This window comes from Lutra lutra, chromosome 8, assembly GCF_902655055.1.
Source record: "Lutra lutra chromosome 8, mLutLut1.2, whole genome shotgun sequence".
NCBI classification, from domain to species: domain Eukaryota; kingdom Metazoa; phylum Chordata; class Mammalia; order Carnivora; family Mustelidae; genus Lutra; species Lutra lutra.
This window is the reverse complement of record NC_062285.1, coordinates 89,899,334-89,919,191: the sequence shown is the minus strand read 5'-3', so window position 1 is coordinate 89,919,191 and position 19,858 is coordinate 89,899,334. Positions and strand designations below refer to the sequence as shown.

Here is a 19,858-nt window from a genome sequence, read left to right as displayed (position 1 = left end):
ATGCCTGGTTTGGCTGACCAGATAAAATGCCAAAAATATAAACCCCCTTTTGGAAAAAGCCTGGCCAAGTGAGGGGGAAAACCCAGTTTTCTTAGAATAAACAATTATTTTATCCATTTTTCTAAACCTATATTCAGAAATACAAATAAAATTAAGGGTAAAAATTTTAAATAGGAATTGTCTGCTGCTTCCCCTCCTACCAAAACAACTATTAACATACAGTATGAAAGAGCAGTGCTTTGATGAATTATGCACCACTTTCCTCCTAACCTCACTATGCCCCCATCCACTGCCTACTTGCAGTTCCTCAAACAAATCGTGCCTTTTTCCTTGCCCCCCATCCCGGATGGCTCTTCTCCTCACTCTTTGTCAGGTTTACCTACCTGCCTCTAAGGTCTGCATTTAAATGCCATTTCTTCAGGGAGTCATCTTACATTTCTTTCTACTGTCCTATAGTTTTTCTTCATAGCACTTACAATTTGTAATTATACCCACACAAAGATATACCTAAAGTCTCTTACTTTCTAGACTGTAATCAAAAGCTCTTGGTTTTATCTAGCACCTAGAACAGTGCCTTGCACAGCTGGACCTAACACTCACCTTTTTTTAAATAGTTGAATTAATACATAAATATTTTGTAAATTTGACTTAAATTAACAGGCAAGTGACAACAATGAGGTTCCATAGAACTTTATCATTACGTGCCAAGCCCTCTACCTCCCTTCTCCCTATTGCAACTTAACACTCATTTGCATCCTTACTAGTCATGTGGTATTCTGCAGGGGCAAGAATCATTATTCAGTTGGATGATTAATCATGACCTCATAAGGATTCCAACTTCTACAAAATTGTCAACTGCCAATCATCTTTCCTACAGTAGCCTTCAGTGTCCCTCCTGGAGCACCCAGAGTGTTCTTTAAAACCATAGATCACATGTTCAAGTACATTGTCATCACCCTGTTATTTTCAGTATTTTTAAATTGTTTGAGGCTACTAGCATCATCTAGAAACTCATACAAAAATGATGAGCTCATGATTTTAGTCACGTGGTACTTGTACCATACTATCCTTCAGTATGTCCTTCTGTGCAGTGTGACTGACACATTGAGTTTCTCTTTCTGGCTACTGCAGATTTCATATGAAAAAGAGATGAAAGATTCTAGGACAGGAAGGGAAAAAGAAAGGAAACTACCATTTATTGAGCACATATGAGCCCAATACTCTACAAATGTATATTCTTGTTCAGTCCTTACAACAACCCTGTGAGTAGGTATTATCCCCATTTTACACATGAGGAATCAGTTTTCTGACAATGTAGATTGTCTCTTGAATTTTTCTGTTGACATTAACTTCCATTTATTTACTTTTTTTATTTATTTACTTTTATCCTCCCTATTGTAGAGATTTTGGCAGCTGTGTACAAGAAAAATCCTCCTTTACTCAATAAACATTAATTTAACTAAATAAATTTCACAGTACGTCAATAAATTTTTGAATCAGAAACTACTATCCTTCTGTCTCAGATTGCACCCTTTTATAACCCTTTCAAAGACCTTCTGGACTACTAAGCATTCTTTCTTGGCTTTCACACTTCCTACTTATTAAACACACACATAGTACATAGTACATTGAACAACACAGCGATTAAGTGTGCTGACCCCTGCACAGTCAGAAATCTGTGTATGACTTTTGACTCCCCCAAAACTTAACTAGTAATAGCCACTGTTGACCAGAAACCTTACCAAAAACAGTTAACACATATTTTGTATGTTCTATATATTACATACTGTATTCTTACAATAAAGTAAGCTAGAAAAAAAACATAAGGAAGAGAAATACATTTATAAGCCTGCACTGCATTTATCAAGAAAAAAACTCCATGTATAAGTGGACCCACATAGTTCAAACCTATGTTGTTCAAGGGTCAACTGTGTATTCCTAACAGCCTAATGGACTCTCTTGGCTCAGTCTCCCTAGTTTTATGGGGACCAGGAAGCTAGTCTGATGAACAATAACTGGTGAATGTTGTTAATCATGAAAGGACCCCTCCAGCTTCTAGTTAAAAGTAGTACCAGCAGAGTTCACTTGTCTCGTAGATCAAAAGAATCCATCTCTCCCTTATCTATACCCACAAAGAAACTTGGAAGTTTTCCTTCATGGTCCTCCTCCAGTCCAGCATGAATGGACCAAGGCTGAGGAACTTCATCTTCTTCCTCCACCCTCTGTTTGAAGGATGACCCTGGTCCATGTTTGTACTCTTGAACAAAGAGAACCTTTGATTTTCTTTCTCATCATCTTCTTTATTGGCTCTCTATTCCCTCAGTTGACTCCAACGTCTCTGGACCCTAAAATGATCTAGATAAAAGCATGCTTCAAGTGGACACCAGCCCGTGGTGGGATGACCAGCTTATTTGTGCAATGCCAGACAAAAATTGTAGATCTCTAAGACTTGCTTTGTAATGTGACCACTCACAGCAGAAATGAAACTCTCCTTCTCAGTCTCCAGGGTAAATGGAGTGTAGAGCCTCAACTAGCATCATTTCAGGTATCTAGGGAAATGTTAGGGGAATATCCTATTTCTCCCTTTATGTCCCACTAGAAAGCTATTCTCCATTCTTGGATGAGTCCATCCCAATAGCATGTAATCACCCATAAATGTTTCTTTCCCCAGGATCTTTAGAGGATGCTGTAGCTGTAGGAGAGGCTGTCCACGCTGATTCCCGCCACAGCTGCATACAGTTCAGGCACCACTAACTCAGGTACTTGCAACACAGCTTTGTCATCTGCAGTTCGAGTGGCGATTTCTACACGTGAGTGCAGCTCTCTCAGTGAAGGGCGGCTTTCCTCACTCCAGCGCCAGCAAGACTTCATAAGACCATACCTGAAAGGGAAATAAGAGAAACTGGCTTCCTTGACAAGGCAGATGTTTGAGGAACGTGTCTCCTTACAAATCTTAGCAACAGTAGCAACAAACTCTGCAGTTTTCATCTCCTCCTCATTGTCCTCTCCTGTTCTCCCTGGAGAATAATATTCCTTCTCCTCCTCTTAGTATTAAGTCGCTTAATACCATCTTCTTATCAGGGTCCTTTTTATAAGAAGAACGACTGAAGTTTTCTCAAACTAGAATCAGTATGACAGAACAGTGTTGTTGTTGTTGTTGTTGTTTTTCATTCAATTGCCCCAAACTCTGAGAACTGAAGTGTTCTCATCCTTTAGATGTTACTAACTTGTAGCATTCCAGACCATAGCTATAAGGTATCTCCCAGTAAAAGTTACCTCACAGCCAACAAACTAAGAAGCTATGGAATAATGTGATTCACCCGAATTTTGAATAATCTAATTAATTAGATGTTTCCTTTTACTAATCCACGTCATTGACCTCCTTTATTACTTAGTCTCTCCAAGAAATTGCCTTAATCTAGATAAAGCACTTACCCACCTTTAAGCTGTCTTTTCTTCAATCCAAAGAATTTACAAAGAATTTTACAATGAATTATTTTACAATTTTACAAAGAATTAATAATGTAGTCTGTTATCAAGCACTTCTTGTCATGTCTTATCCTTCTCAGGGACCCACAGTGGTGTCCCACTGTCTGCTATGTAAAACTGACATCCTACCTGCTAGCTTCTCTTCCTCAGAGACCTAACATTGCCTAACTGAACGCCTCTCCTCCAGCCAAGTCAGTGTCTTGCTATACCTTAGATGTTAACACCCCATCTTTCTTCACCCCATCTAACTCTGTCTTTGCTCATGCTATGCCCAGTTCCTTGAGCATCCTGTTGATGGTCATCATTTCCTACAGGTTTGTTTTAGATCTCAATTATTCTAGGCAACCTTCCATGATAAGCCTCAGCCCACACTGAGTCTCCCATACTCTTTATTGCTGTACAATGAGACTGTGTAAAAGATGCTAATTTAATAACACTTAGAAACATTTAGCAAGAACTTACTTATTTTATTTATAAGGCATGGTAGTGGAACTTGACATGCATTATTTTATTTTAGCCTCACAACAACTCTGAGGTAGGATTATCATTATACCTATTTTAAGATAAGTAAACAACGTTCCGTAAAGTAGCAGGAGTAGGAGTGAACATGGTCTTTTTGACCCTATGACGTGAGTCTGAGCTTTTAATCCTTCTTTTATGTTGCCTCCCACTTTATCTTGATTTTCAGGTTTTTTTAGACATCCACATATTAAATTCTTCAACATCAGATATTTTATTGGTTGTCCCTTCCCCCAATTACTTTATTGGTTGTCCCTCCTCCCAATATAAAGGACAGATTTTTACACATAGAAAAAAACCTATAAGAAATATTTTTCAATAATCATTCCAGTATACCCAGATAGTATGATTATACTGTATCCATGCTTGTGTGTGTGTGTGTGTGTGTGTGTGTGCGCGCGTGTGTATACAGTTTTGATGTTTAACATTTATAATCTGCTCGATACAGTAACTATTTATTGATCCGGAACTCTGGTGATGGAAATTTACCCTTTCAATGCTGAAGAATTTTTAAAATAGCAATAATTTTATCAGAAACTTATATTAATATATCCTCCCCTGACTTCTTACAAATATTTTAACCTTTTCTTATATTCTATAACAATCCCTTTTTGTAAATTATAGGTTATAAAATTCTGTGTATACTTCTTAATTTTTCCATTTTCTGCCTCTGCACTGGCTCATCAGCTGTTCCCCTTCTGCTGACATTATTAGATACTCCTTCTCCCATCTTTCTAATGTCTTCCTACCCACCTTCTTCTTGTTGGCTTCTAATTTGCTCAGAACTGGAAAAATAGTCAATATTTTTTTAAAAGTTAAATACTAAATAAGAGCCAGTGAATAACTGTAGAGCAATGGATTTTATGGCAGCTATATCAGAACTGAGGCTGGCAGTCTCTGATTGACACTGACATTTAGACAAGCAAAACACTACTATATTTACATTGGATCTGGTCCACTTCTTACCTATTTTAGAAGCTTCTGGAAGAACTAAACTTTATCAACTTAGATTCCTAATATAGTCTTCAGCCATTGCCTCAACACTGTGTGTGTATATGTGTATACACACACATATACATATATATGTATATGATATATGAGCAGATGTATGTTTCTGCATAGGTTTGTATGTATATTATATGTAGTATATTAGGCTGTATATTAACACATAAAGGGCAGCTAGGGATTATCTGAGCCACTTTAAAAGGGCGCAGTTGATGAGGATCAAAAATGAGTTGTAATGAGAGAAGAGTAGACCCTAAAAGCCACTTACATGGTATGTGTGCAACTACTGGGTCTCTTCATGATCTTCCTTCTTTGGAGATATTGTAAGATGCTCATAGGAGGGACTTCAGGATATGGTGGTGCCCCTGTTGGTATGGAAAAAATGAGAGTAGCAAGGGAACTTTAGGTCCTCTAGAATATGAACTATAACATGACTCTTTATCCACCTGGACTAACTGCCTGCAAAAGATAGAGCCAAAGGAAAAATGTTAGATATAATATAGTTGCTCCCCAGTGATCCAGTAAGAATGTAGCATAGAGAGTTTGGGCGTTTAAAAAAAAAAAGTGTTTAGGAGGGAAAAAATACTGGTAATTTAGGGAAATGTTGAGTCTTTATAAAAGTAACAGAGAAAAGTGAGAGATGAGACCTGCCCTCCACTCCCCAAATGTGGGAGAGTACTGCATTTTCTCTATCAAATGGGTTAATAAATTTAAGGACAACATATTTATGTTCATGCAAAGTCATTGTTGGAATTATTCTTTGGATTTTCAAACCTCTTTTGGAATTGGTAAAATGTTGAGGGAAAGAAAGAAAAAGAAAGCAAATAAAGTTAAAAGGAGTAAAGGGATTTCATGTCAGCCCAGTTCAAACCTCATACTGAAACCTCTTCCCATAGCATATGTCATCCCCCACCCCAATAAACATACTTTATATTTGCATACAGGCAGTACTTTAGGGACCCTCCTTACCTAGAGTCACCATCTCATAAAGCAGGATCCCAAAGGACCAGCTGTGAAAGAAACAAAGCCATTTACTTAATTTCTATTTCTTCCTTTCCTAAAGAGAGTACTTAAACTATCAGGGGCCTTCGTAAGAACCATATAAAGGCAACACAGGGGAATTGAAGGTGTCTCATAACATAAAGTAATTAGAAAACATTAAAAAGTATTTCTGTTCAATCCCCATCAAGTCTAATCTCTTTGCAGAGTGGTTGTATGTCTCCTGTCTTCTATATTTCACATTAATGGATGTTTATTATCAATTGCTAAATTGTGGGGGGGGGGTGTTTATGCAAACACACAAACACATCTACCCAAACATAAAGAAACTACTTTCTGCATCTTTTTCATCCTTTCCATTCCTTCCTGATGAAATTCTAGCCTTTATTCTTAGCACAAGTCCCAGTGAGGTTTATCATTTATCTACTATTTCCTCCATACATCTAACTGCCCAAACCTAGGAAAAATATTAACAGAACAATCTTACACATAACAGAAATAGATATTTGTCAGAGCAATATGACTTAAGACATGTTAATTTCACTATTCTGTAATATCACCATTAAACAAGCAATATTTCCCAGGTAAGCTTATTATTCCCAGACCTCTACTGAAAAGCAGATGGCAGTGGAGCAGCAATGGGAATCTCTTAATTGACTCACCATATTAACTGACGTTCTAAATTTCCTCTGCTGCTCATGACATTCATGCTAGTAAGATATTATATGTTTTTTTAAAAGATTTTATTTATTTATTTGACAGAGAGAGAGATCACAAGTAGGCAGAGAGTCAGGCAGAGAAAGGGGGGGAAGCAGGCTCTCTGCTCAGCAGGGATGCTGAGGCAGATGAGGGGCTCCATCCCAGGACCCTGATACCATGACCTGAGCTGAAGGCAGCAGCTTAATCCACTGAGCCACCCAGGCACCCCTTATATGTTACATCTATATGCTTCTCCAAGCTGCTGAATTATATGGTTAGCTAAAGTCAATTGTTATTCTTTACAGTACTATACCATCAGATAAATCAATGTAATTATGTAACCAGTTAAATATAAATGCAAAGAAGTATTAGCTCCTGAAAACTAGGCTGAATGCTTTGAAAGTATACTATAAAAATACACTGCCAAAAAGAAAGGGTTGCCAAATTGCATGGGTGAGCCGACAGTAGAAAATTGGAAAAAAATAATCATCAGCAGCAGTCAAATTGCTTTACCATTTTTTCAGATTTTTCACTCAGAATCATCCCAAGCTAAGCCTCAAAATTAATGTGTTATGGATGCTATTTATACACAAAATACAATGTATAACTTCATTTAGCAGATCAATCCTCTAAAAAAGGCTTTGGCCTTCCCTCAAAAGATCAATCAATAAATATGTATTTTCTTTTCATTTTAATAATTCCTGGTTTAACAGAACTTTTGATTAAGTGGACCCACCTCCTTCAGAGAAGAGGGACTCTACTAGATTAAGTCCTTGGATATTGGTATGAAGAACATGTTCACGTTTCTTTTCTCTTTCCTAATTAAAACTGCTAATCTAATACAGAAGGAATACTTTAAAAGGCACTAGAAAGGATTGCAGTCAGATGCCAAGTATGAGCTCTGTCACAAAACACACATTTCTCCTGGAGAGTCTGTCTGACTTCTTAGTAGAGATTTCACAGGTAGACATAATTGACAACAGATGCAGTCATGGTCAGGATCTGGAGGACACCTAGGTCAAGAAGGGAAGAAGTCCAAAGGGCAGAAACAAACCGTACACATCTCCTCTGATGCCAGCTGGTTTCAGCAGAAGTCGTTCTGGGGCAAGCCACTTGAGAGGTACAGAGTGAGTAGCTGGGATGGCCCCTCGGGCATGGACTTCATAAGCCAGGCCCAGTCCACAGAGCTTGGCAGTAAGATCACTTTGGATCAGGATATTCCTAGCTGCTACATCCCCATGGAACAGATGCTTATCCTGGAGAAATTCCTGTCAGTATAAGATCAAAGATGGATCAGCTGTCTGAGGTCATGGCTCCAGTCAAAGACAAGGAGAAGCAGTCCTAGGAATCCTCAAAAAGACAAGGACATTTTCAACTTTGAACAAGTCTCGTTGATAATGACAGATCACTTCCAAATTAACATAATGGATCAGACATTTTTGCATTATGGTTAGGATTACCAAACTGAGCAAATAATCCAAATAGCATTAATAACATAATTAATAGCATTAATGAACTGAGCAAATAATCCAAATAGCATTAACCCAGTATTGGGTTAATAAAGTGATCATACGGTCCATACTGGGTTTGGACTGTATGATCACTCATTCTGTGTCAAGGTCTGACCCCTGCATGAGTTTCCTATCACATTTCTCTTGGATGGGTTCCAGCTAGATCCTGGAAAAGGAAACAGGTTTCAAGTATCTAGCAGCAGTCCCCCAAATAAGGTGATACATACAAAGTGAAATTGAGTGTCATAATATTGAATTTATACAGAGCTTTATATCATCTCCTTCTGCCCCTAAAATAAGTAGGTCAGATGAGTTAGGGAAGTATCTTTCAGATAAATCTAAATGATTACATAAGGTCACACAGTCAAGTGGTAGTGACCAGAAGTGGGTATTCTAATTCATAGGAAGTACTACAAATTCTACTAATAATTCTCTAGCCAGCCTACAAATCAGAATTGCCTGAGAGCTTTTTTAAAACATATGATTTTTGGCCCAGGTTTACCTAACCAAAATCTAGGAAGAAGGACCTGGTAATCTCTATTTTTAAGAAGTATCACAATGATTCTAGCACAGCCAAAGCATTTGAAAGCCATTGCGCCTGGATGGCACAGATTTGCTGCAATCATTTCCCCAAACAGGAAGCTATTCAAGGCATAAGAACCTGAGAAGCTATACATGACCAAAGAGCTAGAGATTGAGGTCTATGATTGCAAAACAAGAATAACATACATACATACATACATACATACATACATACATACATACATAAAAGGTTAAGATGGTCATTTCCAGTCTCTGATGTTAAAGAAAACAGTACCTAGCAGCTTTCTGTCCCTGGTGAGGTGAGGTTTTAGGACAAAGAGATTATACTGTCATGAGAAGAATTAAAGAATATAGTGACTTTGAGGTTGTCAAAGTAAGAAAAAAAATAGTATGATAATGCCTTGTAACTGGTAACCCAGACCCATGATCAGTGCATCCCTTTGGGGAACCACTGCAATTGTGGTTCAGAATATGAGATAGGCTATATCCTGACACCCTAACTTTATCAGGGGAGCATACCAACTAGGCCCTCCAAATACTGTGGATAATATTCATTTCTACGATGTGCTCTCTCCTATGCCATGGGAACTTCGCTGTTAACTACTCCTCCTTCTCACCTCACGGCTTCTTTTCTAAGCTTTCCCAGATTCCATTTAGATCCCTGATACATTTCACACCTCAAGGATGCGAGATATATCAACTACCTAAAATAGTAGTTTCACAGAGCCTGATTTTCTGTATAGTAAACGCTAATTTTAAGCACAGTTATCTAAATAACTTCAAAGAAATAGTCATCTAAATTTCCTAATTCTGGTAAATGTACATTATTTTTTCTCTTAAACCCTTTAAACCCTATTTTTCTCTTACCTCTTTATTTAATTAAGTTGGTTTAGAATGAAGGCTTGATCCCTTTTTATTTCTTCTTTTCCATTTGTTTGTTGTTCTTTTTAAAGTATATTTATTTCCTATCACATTCAGCATCAAAGCACGTCTCCAGCCAAACATGTTCTGAACTTGTCTTTCTTGTTTTTCAGGCATAAAACTGTGCACTTCTTTTAGCTCTGTAGCGTTTCATCCATTTGGTTTCTCTTCCCAACTCATTCACTATTTGCCATTTTACATATCTTTTTTTTTTCATTTTACATATCTTAATTTTAGTATATATGGGGAAGTAAGAGTGTCAAGCATATAGTTCTTGGCCCTGGTTGTTGACCACCTTTTAAAATCCTTCCTGTTCCTTCTACAAACCCTACGACTTTCTGCCTAGAATTACCAATCCTGTGGTATATTATCTAAATAATTTCATAAAGAAAGAACTGAAAACAATTTATCAGTGCTTGAGTTTCTGCCCCTTAACTTCCATCCAGTTTTCTTAATGATCTACACCATTTGGAAATATAAATATGAGAAATATGATGTCAAATATCAGGCTAACAAGAAAAATCCATACCAACTGTTGTCATTTTGCCCAGCCTTACCAAAGCCAGGAGGACCTGCCTCCCAATGTGATAGACTTGTTTTTCTGTGAGATCATAGAGAAGGCCATCCATGGTCATTACATCCTAAAGAGACAAAGAAAAAACATTATATCAAAATGACATGAACAGATTTTAAAAAATAAAATAAGGGCAGAGATATTCTTAAATTCAGATGTCAAGGCTAAGGAAAAGATACAAAAACATAGAGATGAAGATTCAAGGAGAGGTTAATATGAGAGATGCTCAGATATGCAAAGAAGTACAATGATATACCAACCCAGAAAAACAATAGTGTAGATCAATAACAGAACGAAGGAATAACAGAACAGCAGTTAAGAATTGGAAGGGGAGATGAACCATGAGAGACTATGAACTCTGAAAAACAATCTGAGGTGTTTGAAGGGGCGGGGGCTGGGAGGTTGGGGGAACCAGGTGGTGGGTACTGGAGAGGGCACGGATTGCATGGAGCACTGGTTGTGGTGCAAAATCAATGAATACTGTTATGCTGAAAATAAATAAATAAATTTTAAAATAAATAAATAAATATTGTGTCCAGAGGAAAAAAAAATCTGATATGCATAAGACTATCGCCTGGATAAAGCAACAATTTTCCTGAGGCCTGTGTATGTGTGTGATTAATTAAGCACATTCACTCAGCACATTACTGAAGGCCTACTATGTGCCAGGTTCCATCTTGGGAACTCAGAACACAAGAGTGAGTAAATTAACACGTCTACTGCCTTCTGGAACTCGAAGTATATAACTATATATAAACATATGGTTACATATCTATAAGCTCCATGAAGGACATGGAAAAGAGAGCAGATGATGGTGACAAAATTTAAAGATCTGAAGGATGAGCAGACAATGACTATGCAAAAAAGTAAAAAAAGGAAAGGGGAGACATTTGGTGTAATGCGAGAAGCATGTGTAGATGGTCTAAAATAGAGAAGCATAATCGTTTTGAAAAACAGAATAGCAAAGTTAGAGCAGAGAACAAGTTACAGACGAATAACCTCTTACAAAGGTTTTAATGCCTCAAGACTTGCACATTGTCCTATCTGCACCACCAGATGTAAGGCATTAACAGGGTCCCTTTATCATACACATTTAGTAGTAAAGTAATCAGTCTTTGGAGGAGGCTTGGTTAATATTAAACTTGTAAGTGAGGAACTAACTAGGGAAACATGCAGTACTTCAGATAGAGGAATATGTAGAGAAGCAGGAAAACTGCAAGGAAAAGGACTTGCACTTTACTCTGGAAATTTCTGAACATTTAAATTTGTTTAAATATGAATTTGAAGTACAGTAACTTTCAAGCTGGATTTCTCCTTATCAACCCTGGCATATTGGAGTGATGGTATAGAACAGAAGACACATTTAAGACTAACAGCAGTAAAATTACAATCCATACTAACAGTAGTTTTTACATACATGATTTCTGTTAACTTTAATAATAACTTATTATTATTCCCATTTTACAGGTGCAGAAAATTCAGGCTCAGAGGGGTGACTTGCCCAAAGTCACATAGCTCGTAGGCTATAAAGTGCAAAGTTCATACTCCAAATCTGCACTATCCCATATGATAGCCATTAGCCACATGTGGCTATTGAAGTGTTTATCATTTAAAATTAAATAAAATTTTAAAAATTCAGTCTCTCAGTCACATCAGCCACATATCAGGGGCTTCAAATGTGATTAATGGCTACCATTTTAAACAGAGAAGATAAGAGAATTTTTCTGTCATCCTAAAAAGTTCTATTGGATGGTAATACTCAATCACTATTATGTTGCTATAAGATCTTTCTGCTTTGTCATTGGCCAGGCTACTTGACATGTGAACAGCTCATCAGCCAGGTCAAGCCTTTCCTTCCCAACACCTCTACCCTGCTGCTCACCCGCCGACAGGTCCAGAGAAAGCTGAGCAGGTCCCCTTGGGCCACATCCTCCAGCACCATATAGAGCGGCAGCTTCTCCGTGCAGCAGCCTTCCAGCTGCACCAGGTTCCTGTGCTTCCCCAGGTACTGATAGAATTGGACTCGCCCTAAGAAATCCTGTACTTCCTGGAGCCCAGTCGGTTCTGTGGAGGACAGATGAGCCATGGGAAGTGGTCAGAACATGATCAATACAATGGGAGGTATGAGGGAAGACGATGGTAATTTTCAAGACTCCATAGGAGAAGAAATACTGACAAAAGGTAAAGAGAAAGGGGAACTAATTAGAAGATAATTCTCAATGTCACTGATTTTTTTGTCAAAGCAAACAATCATAGGCTTTAGAACTGGATAGACTTTCATCTGCCTAAATAGACAAGTGTTCACATTCTAATATTATCACTGCCTAGGCCTTTCGATTAGTATTCTTGCTTATCCTATTCTTGTTCTGTTTTATGTATCCATTACTACTGATCCATATAAAGAGAGAGAAAGGAAGGGGGGAAGGAAGGAAGGAAGGAAACAATATTAGGGAAATTGATAGTGCAGACAAATGAAGGAACCACCTCAAAATCCTCAAGCACTAAGATTCAGTATGAAAAAATCAGTTCCAGCAGCCTCAATAGGCAACAGAGCTAGGGAAAGACCCCCAAGAAAAATATTTTTGCCTCCAGTTTTCACTTTCTATCCTTTTCTTCCTCTGCACACAACTGTGATCATCGCTATCCGTTGATTAACATCTTTTTTAAAATTTTTTTAAATTTTTTTATTTTTTTTATTTTCAGCATAACAGTATTCCTTGTTTTTGCACTGCACCCAGTGCTCCATGCAGTCCGTGCACTCTCTAATACCCACCACCTGGTTCCCCCAACCTCCCACCCCCGCCCCTTCAAAACCCTCAGATTGTTTTTCAGAGTCCATAGTCTCTCATGGTTCACCTCCCCTTCCAATTTCCCCCAACTCCCTTCTCCTCTCTAACTCCCCTTGTCCTCCATGCTATTTGTTATGCTCCACAAATAAGTGAAACCATATGATAATTGACTCTCTCTGCTTGACTTATTTCACTCAGCATAATCATCTTAATGTCCATAAGCTCATCAGCATTCAGGGCTGGGGGCTCACTGTGGGAAAGTAAAAAAGAGATAGGGAAGTCAAACACTTCTCCTTTTACCTTCCAAAGCCTTGAGGACAACACTCTTTGGCTTAGCAGGGTCCCCCGTGTACATCTTGGTTCGGTAGATGGTTCCACAACTACCATTGTGGATCTGCTCCAGAACTTCAGAGAGTTGCTCCCGGGGCACCTGCAGCTTAGCCAGAGCATGAGTGGTAGTCCGTAGGAGGCTTTCCACTGAGGTCTCCTTAAGTGGCACGAACACACTTCCTCCATGCCCTGCCGCCTCCCAGCTTAGGCCCCTAGATGGAGGCACAGGGCCAATGCCTAGAACAAAGAGATGATACTAGTCATCTTTACCCTACCCTAGGGGCTCCAGAAGAGCAGAGCCTGGAACACACAGACAGACGACAATGAAGTTCCTTTAGCAATTTTCTCTCTACACGATGTGGTGGTACCTTGTGTGAACCAGCATCAACACGAACCTTGGAAAACATTTATAATAACCCTACTACTTCTAAGACAACTCAAGATGGACCTCTGAAAAGTGGTTATGTCATTTTCTTTCTACCTTTCTCAGGATTACAGCTCGGCATTAGTATAGAAACAATTAAGGACATTCCTGAATAGGTACGCAAACCGCTGATATCTATAAAGTGGTGGTAACTACCACTAGGGACTAATGCTTAAGTCAATCAACTCGAAGACATGGTTATTCTTCCTCCCTTACGATGTCCCCAAAGTCAAATTATTGCGTATTTCCTAGAGTCTTAGCCAAAAAAATAAAAAAATCTTCTGGTACTTTCCCCTTTTCTTAGTCAATTTTTCTCCATTGGAAAGAGAAATTCTTCTCATTAAACCACCATTCACTCATTAATCTATCCATTTATGTGACAGGTATCACATCCTGCATGCCAGAAACTATTCTAGGTGTTGGGAATAGGCAAAGTCCAGATTCTTATGATTACTTTCTTGTGGTAGGCTAGAGGAAGTAGATAATATCATACCAGGGGATGAGTGCTATAAAGGAAAACAGCAGAATCAGAGGCTATCTGTGATGCTATTTTATATTTCAAGGCCAGGACAGGCCTTTCTGATAGGATGACATTTGAGAAGTTCCTGGAAGCAATTAGAGACCAAACCATACTGGTATCAGGAAGGATATTACAGACGGAGGGAACAGGAAGAGCAGATGTATTGAGGAAGAAACATGCCTGGCATATCTGAGGAAGAGGAATGAAATTAGTACAGCTGGAGCCATGTGGGATAACTGGAGAATTACATGAGATGAGGCCAGAGTGGGCCCAGATTCTAGAAGGCCATTGAAAGAATTTTGTCTTTTTTTATTCTAAAAAATATTACATTTTATTCCAAGCAGAGAATGGCCAGGACTGATTTAGGCCTTAAAAGAATCATTCTACTGCTCTATGGAAAACAGTGGATGAAGGGATAGGGAGAGAATGAGGGAAACCAGTTAGAAGTGTATTGCAATTATCTATGAGACATGAGAGAGGCTTGCATTTCTTTTGAAGATAAGAGTTAACAGGATTTGCTAATGGATTGGATACAAAGTATGAGAAAAAAAGGAGTCAAGGACATCTGTAAGATTTTAGACTGAACACATCAAAAATCAGAGGACATTTCTGAGGGAATTTCAGGACCTTTGCTGTGGGCATATTACATACAAGATGTGCATTGGATCCAAACTGTGAAATTAAACACAGGAATCTGAAGTTCAGGGGGACTACAATTAGAAGAGAGAAAGTGTTTGAATCCATAAGACTGAAAATGAGGCCATTAAGGGAGTGACTATAGATTTAAAAAGAAAAGAGTGTTTCAAGAAGAAGAAGGTGCAAATTTGTTCCAAATGCTTTTGACAGGTTGAGAAGAGGACTCAGTTATAGCTGTCATTGGCAATCTCAGAAAGAACTGTTTTGGTGGAGTGGTGGGGATAAAAGCCTTATTTTAGTATGTTCGAAAGAGAATGTGACAAGTAGAAGTCATGGGAGTGAAGTTAGACCACTTCTCTGAGAAGTTTTTCTGTAAATGAATTAGAAGAGAATTGGGTTAATTTCTTAAATTTTTATTTAAATTCAATTTACTTCACATATAGTGCATTATTAGTTTCAAGGGTAGAATCTGGTGATTCATCAGTTGCTTATAATACCCAATGTTCATGACATCAAGTGCCCTCCTTAATGCCCATCACCCAATTCCCATTTAGAGAGGGAATGGGGATCAGCCACCAAACAGTTTCTGATCCCTGTCAGGACTTTTTTTTCTTCATTTTACTCCTAGTTTCATGTAAACTAATTCACTTTCATTATACACCCAGTGGTACTTCAGAACAGGACATTGTCTCCTACTTAATGCTCCAAAGACTGCTATAAAGGCCACCCCTTCTCATCGTACAGTCCAGAACACAGAGCAGAGCTGGGATGTATTACAGAGTAAAATATCATCCTTCAAGGCTGGTAAAAAAAAAAAAAAAAAAAAAAAAAAGCCTAGGGCTTTACCTACTAAACTTCCTCCCCAATATGTAGACACTTACATGGCCAAATATTTGATAGTTCAATAGGACAAAGAAGATAGAAACAAGTCACATGAAGTCTCTTCTGCCCACTGTTGTTTCAAATAACAAGGATTACAGAGTTTGTACTCGTGAATTCCTAGAGAAGAGCTCACCTTTCCTCAACTCCACGAGACAGGACCCATACTTCCTCTCCCGTAGCAAGGACCTCACCTTCTAGACTTGGGCTTACTGAGACTTGGGTCTTCCTTTTTGTCATCTCCATCTTCCCTGGCCCTCCTCCCAGCCCCAGTTTGAGTTTTACCTCGGAGTCCAGGAGACTGTTGTTGAGCTCTTTGACCTCTGATAAAAAGCCACAGGATGACGGCAAGAAGGATAAGGAAGATGCCAACCAGGATGGTTGGGATGATGATAATCTCGTACTGCTGCTCCCGGACAACTGGGTAGGAAATCAAGCAGGGAGAGGAGAGATTGCAGAAGAACCCCAATCTCACATCCACACAACCTCCCCTACCCACCAGTCCTCAGCTCCTCATACATGAAATGATCATCCCTTCCTTCTTCCCCTCCACTTCCATACAATGGAACCATTATTGGGAGCAGCTCTCTAATCAGAAACCCCAGTGTCCCCACATCTCAGTCTATCAAGTGCGCTCTGTTTCTTATCTCTCATTTTTCCTGCTGAGGAGATGTAGGATGAAGGATGTAGCCTCTGGATCTCTGACTGGCAGTTGTCCCTCTTCAAAGACAATGACCTCTAGTGCCCATTCCTTTATGGACACTGTCTTCATTTCTACTAGTAGTCAACTCATCCTTCTTCTGGAATCTATGCAGACCTTAGTCTCTGTCATCCTGGAATCAGAAGATAGGCATCTCTGGTGTCTGCCCTTACCACACAGCTTGTCACTGAGACTGCATTCCAGTAGTATTCGTGCCATGCCCCTCTCATCTCCCAGGCCACACAGCTGTCCAATCCTTTGCTTGGCCCTCAGAGAATGCACAGAGCACCACTGAGAATAATTCCCAAGAATGGAGTTATTCTGAAAAAAATAAAACGGAGCATGCAGATAATTTTAAGACCCCTCAAAAGGTCATTAGGGGAGCTACTGGGTGGCTCAGTCATTAAGCTTCTGCCTTCAGGTCAGGTCATGATCCCAGAATCGTGGGATCAAGCCCCGCATTGGGCTCCCTGCTCTGCCGGGAGGCTGCTTCACCCTCTCCCACTCCCCCTACTTGTGTTCCCCCTCTCTCTGTGTCTCTATCAAATAAATGAATGAAATCTTTTTTAAAAATTAAATTTAAAAAATCATTAGGTATTAAGTACATGGCTACCTGGAACTTTTTGAGTCATCCATTCATCTCTGTCCATCTACCTGATATTGAAGTGTGAAGAACTTTGTTTTTTCCTAGCATTTTTGTCTTTCTTTTTTTTTTTTTAAAGATTTTATTTATTTATTTGACAGAGAGAGATCACAAGCAGGCAGAGAGGCAGGCAGAGAGAGAGGAGGAAGCAGGCTCCCTGCTGAGCAGAGAGCCCGATGCGGGGCTCAATCCCAGGACCCTGAGATCATGACCTGAGCCGAAGGCAGCGGCTTAACCCACTGAGCCACCCAGGCACCCCCATTTTTGTCTTTCTTACTATACAGCAAATATAGTCCTGATCTGGCCTTATCCTTTCATGCCATTGTTTCTCAAATTATTTTAAAGTTTCCCCTCCTACCCAAGACCCCTGCTCCAATGCTCAAATTCACTGTTCCCAGCACCTGTGTGAGCATTTGTGGTCGGCAGGATTGATCTACGTCCCCTATACTCCTAAGCAGGTTTAATTTTTTTTTTTTGATGTATCCCTTATTTTTTAATTGGATCTTCCTCTGGTCATTATATTTAGACAGACACAGGCATTCATTCCTACTAGTATGTAGATTAAAGGGAGTTCCAGAACCAAGCCATCTTCTGTGTCTCTCTCTTAAAAATATATATATATATATATTTATATATATATTCATAAGTTTCAAAACTAAAAAAAAAAAAAAAAAAACCAAAGTGATATACCATAAAAATCTTTCTCCCACTCCGTCCTTCTCCTTTTATTCAGTTCCCAACTGTCCTCCAAGGAAACTAGCTTCTTGCTTACTGGACCACAGATTCTTTAGGTGCATCACTTTTAACTGTATGGTCAGCATATATATGAAATTACAGCTCCCAAAACCTGGTTTGCTCTTTCTGAAGAGAACTGGTGTCTATACATACATACGTATACACACACATACACACATATATGTAAGCGTGTAGATAGATATATTATAGATGTCTACAAACTTTATTTTGCTTTTGGTTAACAAAAGTCTTCCCTGGTTCTAATTAATTCTGACTAATCTGAAAAAAAAAAGTGATTTTTTTAAAACTGTCCAGGTCATCCTAAATATGTGATCTAGTTTTATAGTGATTTGCTAACAAGAAAAATTTTACAAATCAGAATTGCAGAACACTATATTTACATATGTGCTCTATACCATATATGTGGTTTTCTATTACATGTTGTGCTTTATTGTTGATACTAGGAACCACAATACGACTTATTGAGGCAGAGTCTCTTAGTGCCTGAAACACATACATAAAGTCTTCCAGTTTCAGCCTCACCCCCATTCTCACAATTCTTGGAGCTCCATGAGCTTGTACTGTGAGATGAGAAGCAGACAATTTTCTTATTACTCAGAAGAAAGACAGGTGTGTGGCTGGTTGACAGAAGCCCATATATACAGAGGAGTAGGCAAGAAGAAGACCTGGGAGAGGAGAGGCACCTTGTGGACTTTTGCAGAACAAGAGATCTACAAAGTCAGTGAATTAGAAGATAACAATGTCCATCTTCTTCTAGTTTATAACCCAAGAAGGCAAGGTGAAAGGCATTTGGGAAAGTTTCCACATCCCACAGACCATAGCACTGGTGCTAGGGGAGGAATCAGGGAGCTTTGAGATGGTAGAGAAGGAGAGGATCTTAAATGATAAGACATTAGCACGGTCAGGAGAATTCCAAAACTGCTTGGAAATTTCTCACCGCCATTCTCATTCTTGTTCTCCTTTGCTCTTACTTCCCTTTAGTGCACTATCAGATGTAACTGTGTTCATTTAGGGAGCAGCCAGTTTAACAAGTTTGGTTCACCCAGGAGTGTCCGTGACCATAATCTCTCTTAACCACAGTACAAGTAGAAAAAAAAGTTGGTCAGCAGCCAGCTCCAACTTGCAAGCTCCGCCCAGAAACCAAACTACACACCCACTACTACCTACCGCAGGAAGAAATGTAAAGGCCAGTGTGCACACGGATCCTGCTAGAACTGCTCATGGCAGGCCAAACACAACAACAGGCATGCGGCCAAACATACCCACCCACACCCAGTGACTCAAATAAATCCATGCTTATTCCCTTGCACCTGCATGTCACACTTATTACAGAGCACAGGGTGATGATCTGGATACTATGACCTCCTATTACATTTCCCGAACAAGGTTCATTTGTGTAGTTTTATTTGGGCATGGATACTTTGAAGAAGCTGGGTGTAGTTAACAACTAGAAGCCCAATGTAATTGGATGCTGGAGCAGGGAAACAAACGTGGGCGGGGGGTGGGGCGCTATGGTGAGGGCCACTCACAGACTGTTTTCCAGGCATTGTACAATAAGCTCTTTCCAACTGTTACAGTTTGGCTACAGACATATGGAATATACAAAATGAGTCTAGAATTTTTAAGGTAAACACACCAGGCATTACTGCCTCCAGGGGCATGGAAGCCTACACAGGAAGCCTTACCACCTTTAGAGCCCACCAGAGCACTTCTATTAGAAGATGCTCATATTCACTTGTAGCAACAATATTCCTCTCCATCACTTTCCTCTCTGCAGCAAAATATTCAGTTACCACACCACTTTGCCTGCCCCCTGTGTCAACCTGAGAAAAGACATGCCTTCATGCCAGAACCTTCTAGGATGACTCTTCCTCTTCGTTAGATTCTAACCTATCAGTGTTCTTGACCAACATTTATGTGC

At 39.2% G+C, this 19,858-nt stretch overlaps 1 protein-coding gene across 10 annotated transcripts in view; it reads right to left on the bottom strand.

The window, feature by feature from the left end:
* Positions 1-2,476: 2,476 nt before the first annotated feature.
* Positions 2,477-19,858, bottom strand: part of STYK1 (serine/threonine/tyrosine kinase 1) — a 41,765-nt gene continuing 24,383 nt past the window's right edge. For 6 of the 10 annotated variants that reach the window (XM_047741852.1, XM_047741848.1, XM_047741851.1 and 3 more), the window contains 9 exons: positions 16,712-16,859; positions 16,124-16,258; positions 13,350-13,616; positions 12,143-12,324; positions 10,244-10,327; positions 7,771-7,979; positions 5,983-6,023; positions 5,282-5,378; positions 2,477-2,881 (listed from right to left, as the gene is read on the bottom strand). In XM_047741852.1, coding sequence (XP_047597808.1) covers positions 2,677-2,881; positions 5,282-5,378; positions 5,983-6,023; positions 7,771-7,979; positions 10,244-10,327; positions 12,143-12,324; positions 13,350-13,616; positions 16,124-16,258; positions 16,712-16,757 — 1,266 coding nt within the window. In that variant the 5' untranslated portion in view covers positions 16,758-16,859 and the 3' untranslated portion in view covers positions 2,477-2,676. Of the gene's footprint in view, positions 2,882-5,281; positions 5,379-5,982; positions 6,024-7,765; positions 7,980-10,243; positions 10,328-12,142; positions 12,325-13,349; positions 13,617-16,123; positions 16,259-16,711; positions 16,860-18,399; positions 18,498-19,858 lie in introns of all 10 variants that reach the window. The other 4 variants (XM_047741844.1, XM_047741846.1, XM_047741845.1 and 1 more) reach the window with 2 other exon arrangements.